Genomic DNA, 3,472 nt, shown 5'->3' on the forward strand with positions numbered 1-3,472 from the left:
AAAAAAGAAATAATACATTAATTAATAAATACAAATTTAAAAAGCTGTTGTGTACCAGTGGTCGGGTGTGAACCATTTTTCTCTTTTCTTTTAAGTATCAAAAGATATGTACAACATGTTCGGTGTCAAAACTTTGAATAAATAGGTAGTCTCTTAAAAGTTATTAACAGAACATGTTTTTCATTTTTCAAATACATTGTAGATCTATATTTGTAAGAGCTGAGACAGGGTGTAACGGTTATATTATAGGGTTCGATATTACATAATAATATATGGATGGGGCATCTAAACGTTTTAAACAGCGGTTCAGATGTTTTCAGTTTCAGAGTTCATGTTAAAAGCTAGATTCGTACACTTTCAAACATCGTAGGTCCACAAAAATCTTTTTCACGGCCTTCCGAAATTCTTTGTTCATCAAAGCAAACACAAGAGTATTCATCGAGGAATTGGCAGGAGCGATAAAGATCAAGAAAGCGTACAGTTCATACGGGAGATCTACCACACTTTCAATATACATGCAGAACACTGTTGGTAAAGTGAATCCGAAAAAGAAACCGAACACGACAGCGAAGAACCTAACACTTTTTAAGGCAGATGTTTGGCGCTTTCTGTTTCTCAAATCTTCCCCAGTTCTGTCCAGGGATATTGTCTGGTTTGCAATAGAACGCCGGTGCTGCAGAACCACGCGTGCTATCTTGTAATAGGCTATCAACACAACAACTAACAAAATGAAGTAGGCAATCCCTATTGCGTAAAGAGTATACTCCGGAGGCAGGTCAATCAGAATGCAGAAGCCAACGTTAACTTCCCTGTATACTATCATCGGCGCTATAGTATACACGGCCCCTGATACCCAGAGACAAAGAATTTGAAAAAAAATCACACGCCGTGTTATGCATCTTTCATACAGGTAAGGCTTGCCGATGTAAATGTATCGATCAACAGCAATGACGGCCATATGTGCAAAAGACAGGCTGACCATGCCAAACGTAACCGCAAGACTGGCTAAGTATGGAAACGTCGAGGTGACCCGGTCCTGAACCGTTGGGTTCACGAAGGATCCCAGAAAGATGGCGGTAGCGCCGACAAGGACGTCACTGACTGCCAGAGAGAACATGTACAGGTTAGGGTTGGTGTGGAGGCTGGGCGTCCTGCGTATCGCCATGATAGTAATGATGTTCTCGAAGAAGATGAAGACACCCAAGCAGATGTAGATGGTGCTGACAATTATCATGGATTGCCGGGACCCAAGAGCGCAACTGGGTTCGTGTCCAGGATCAGACGCCATGGTTCTGGTGCAGGTTGGTCTAGATCACTGCCTGGGGTCCAGCAGAGATATGTGGCCTGTCTAAAATTAAAGAAATAAAAAATGAGTAAGCTACATTTCAAGTTTTGGGATGTAGTAGGGATAGGTAGATAACAACGATTCTCCTCTTACCCACACCACATTTACTATAGTTTCCTGTGCATATCATATCAACCTGGTAAAAAGTGAGCATGATCCCAGGATTTTCAAAAATGGCAAATGTCTATAAAAACAGTCTAAGACGTCTCGGTGTTTTTTTACTTATAACTTCACATGCGCAGAGAGCGAGAAAAGGGGGGGGGGTGAAATTGTGATTATACTTTTAAGTGAAGGAAACCTTGCAAGCTAGTTGGTTAGAACTAATAGAATAATATAGATACAATTTGCATTATAAACAGAAAAGAACTGACATAACATAAAAAGATATTATTATAAAACTCACGGACAGCAAAAAAATATTCTAGATTAAACAGTAAGATAAAATCGACCTGCTATGTTTATTATGTCGTTTTTTCAAAGGAATTTTTGGCGCCATAACATACAAAACAGGTCAGTTCTAAGGACGAGCATTGAGCAACGAAGGAAAGTGGGGGGGGGGGGTTGGTGAGGTAGAAGGATCAACTAGAGCATGCCACAGATTCAAATTCCCAAAGCGCTAAACTTGTATCCGGACGACAAGTGTTCAAATCTTCACCTGAATTGTTGGAGTGTGGCGTTTTGTTAAGAAAAACAAAAGTGACGTTACGTTGAAGGAGCAAACAAAAAACAAATAAAAAAGTACGATCAAAGAAAGAGAAACAAACGAACAAACTGACAACACGGGAAAAACATCAAACAAAACAAAGAATACACCAAGAAAATCAGCTCCTAGAGATTATGTTAAACGATTCGAACCTAGCCGTATAGAAAGAGCCCCGCCGGATTTGGTTGCCAACGACTGCACATCATACGTTTGTAACAGAGACCTAATTTGAATGTTGCATGCGTTAACTACAGCTCGTCGCAGAAGGTCGCCGGCGACACAAGGGTTAAGGAGCGGCAGGAGATGGCAAACAATACGATACAGTATCTGGAGGCGCACGACTCGCTGTGATGGATGGTGCTGATAGCGGCTCTCAGCCCAGCTCTTTGAGGCACAACCGCCTCCAGACCGACAATTTCGCCGTTTAATTTCCCGCGCGGCAGGGGGGCGGCGACGCTAGCGCGGCGGAGGGCGGCAGAAGTCCGCCGGGCGGGGACAGACAGACAGATGGAAGCAGCGAGGACGTCATCGACAGCTATCTTGTACAACTTACTGACTGCTGCTGCTGCTGCTGTCGTGCTGTTTCTGCTGCTGCTTGCGGCTGTTTGTTGTCGTTGCTGTTGTTTTGCTGTTGTTGCTGTCGTTGCTGCTGTTGTTGTTTTTGCTGCTGATGCTTGCTGCTGCTGATGCTTGCTGCTGCTGCTGTTTGTTGTTGTTGCTATCGTTGTCCCTGTTGTTGTTGCTATCGTTGTCCCTGTTGTTGTTGCTATCGTTGTCCCTGTTGTTGTTGCTGTCGTTGTCCCTGTTGTTGTTGCTGCTGTTGATGTTGTTGCTGCGTCAGCTTCTCGTCGTTTGGCGCTACGTGATCGCCCGAAGGAGGAGCAGGCATGACAGGATGCTTGTGGGTAACGGGTTCTTCCTCTTCCTCGGTGCTAGTTCGACTACGCAAGTATGAGTTCGCACCCTCCCCTCAATTATTATTCCCAGCAAAACATTATTAACAATTCTTCCTCGGCGGCATAATAAATAAAACATGTCGAAGCAGATAAATCAACCCAAAAAGCTGAGTATAGTATATAACGGGGGTGGGCAAACTTTTTGGATTTGTTAATTTTGGGTGAGGGGAGAGAGCAGTGGTAAATAGTAACGTGTCATATCTTTTAAAACTGAGCGTAGTCCCACTTAGTAACTTCATTTTTCTTTAATTTTTTTAAAAATATTAAGCATGATGTACATATTCTATGAAGGGACATATTTGACCCGCGGACCGCACGGTGACCATTGCTGGTTTAGACAGAAACATTGAAGTACATACATTAAATGTGAGGGAAATCTAGACAGATACAAGAGTGAGATATTCAAAGAAAACAAGTTTGGTGTGTATGTGAACATGTGTATGTGTGTGCGTGTGTGTGTGTGTGTGT

The 3,472-nt window shown here is 42.9% G+C and overlaps 1 protein-coding gene across 1 annotated transcript; it reads right to left on the reverse strand.

The window, feature by feature from the left end:
- Nucleotides 1-88: 88 nt before the first annotated feature.
- Nucleotides 89-1,354, reverse strand: LOC101854018 (melanopsin-like). Its single transcript, XM_005098762.3, has one exon. It carries the CDS (start codon nucleotides 1,286-1,288, stop codon nucleotides 335-337), a length of 954 nt encoding a protein of 317 aa, XP_005098819.1. The 5' UTR covers nucleotides 1,289-1,354; the 3' UTR covers nucleotides 89-334.
- Nucleotides 1,355-3,472: the final 2,118 nt, after the last annotated feature.

The sequence above is a fragment of the Aplysia californica genome, unplaced genomic scaffold (assembly GCF_000002075.1).
Source record: "Aplysia californica isolate F4 #8 unplaced genomic scaffold, AplCal3.0 scaffold00192, whole genome shotgun sequence".
In the NCBI taxonomy this organism is placed as follows: Eukaryota; Metazoa; Mollusca; class Gastropoda; order Aplysiida; family Aplysiidae; genus Aplysia; species Aplysia californica.

Bases quoted from the DNA above. Each gene is read 5' to 3' on its own strand.
- LOC101854018 (XM_005098762.3), bottom strand. From the start codon at position 1,288: ATGGCGTCTGATCCTGGACACGAACCCAGTTGCGCTCTTGGGTCCCGG.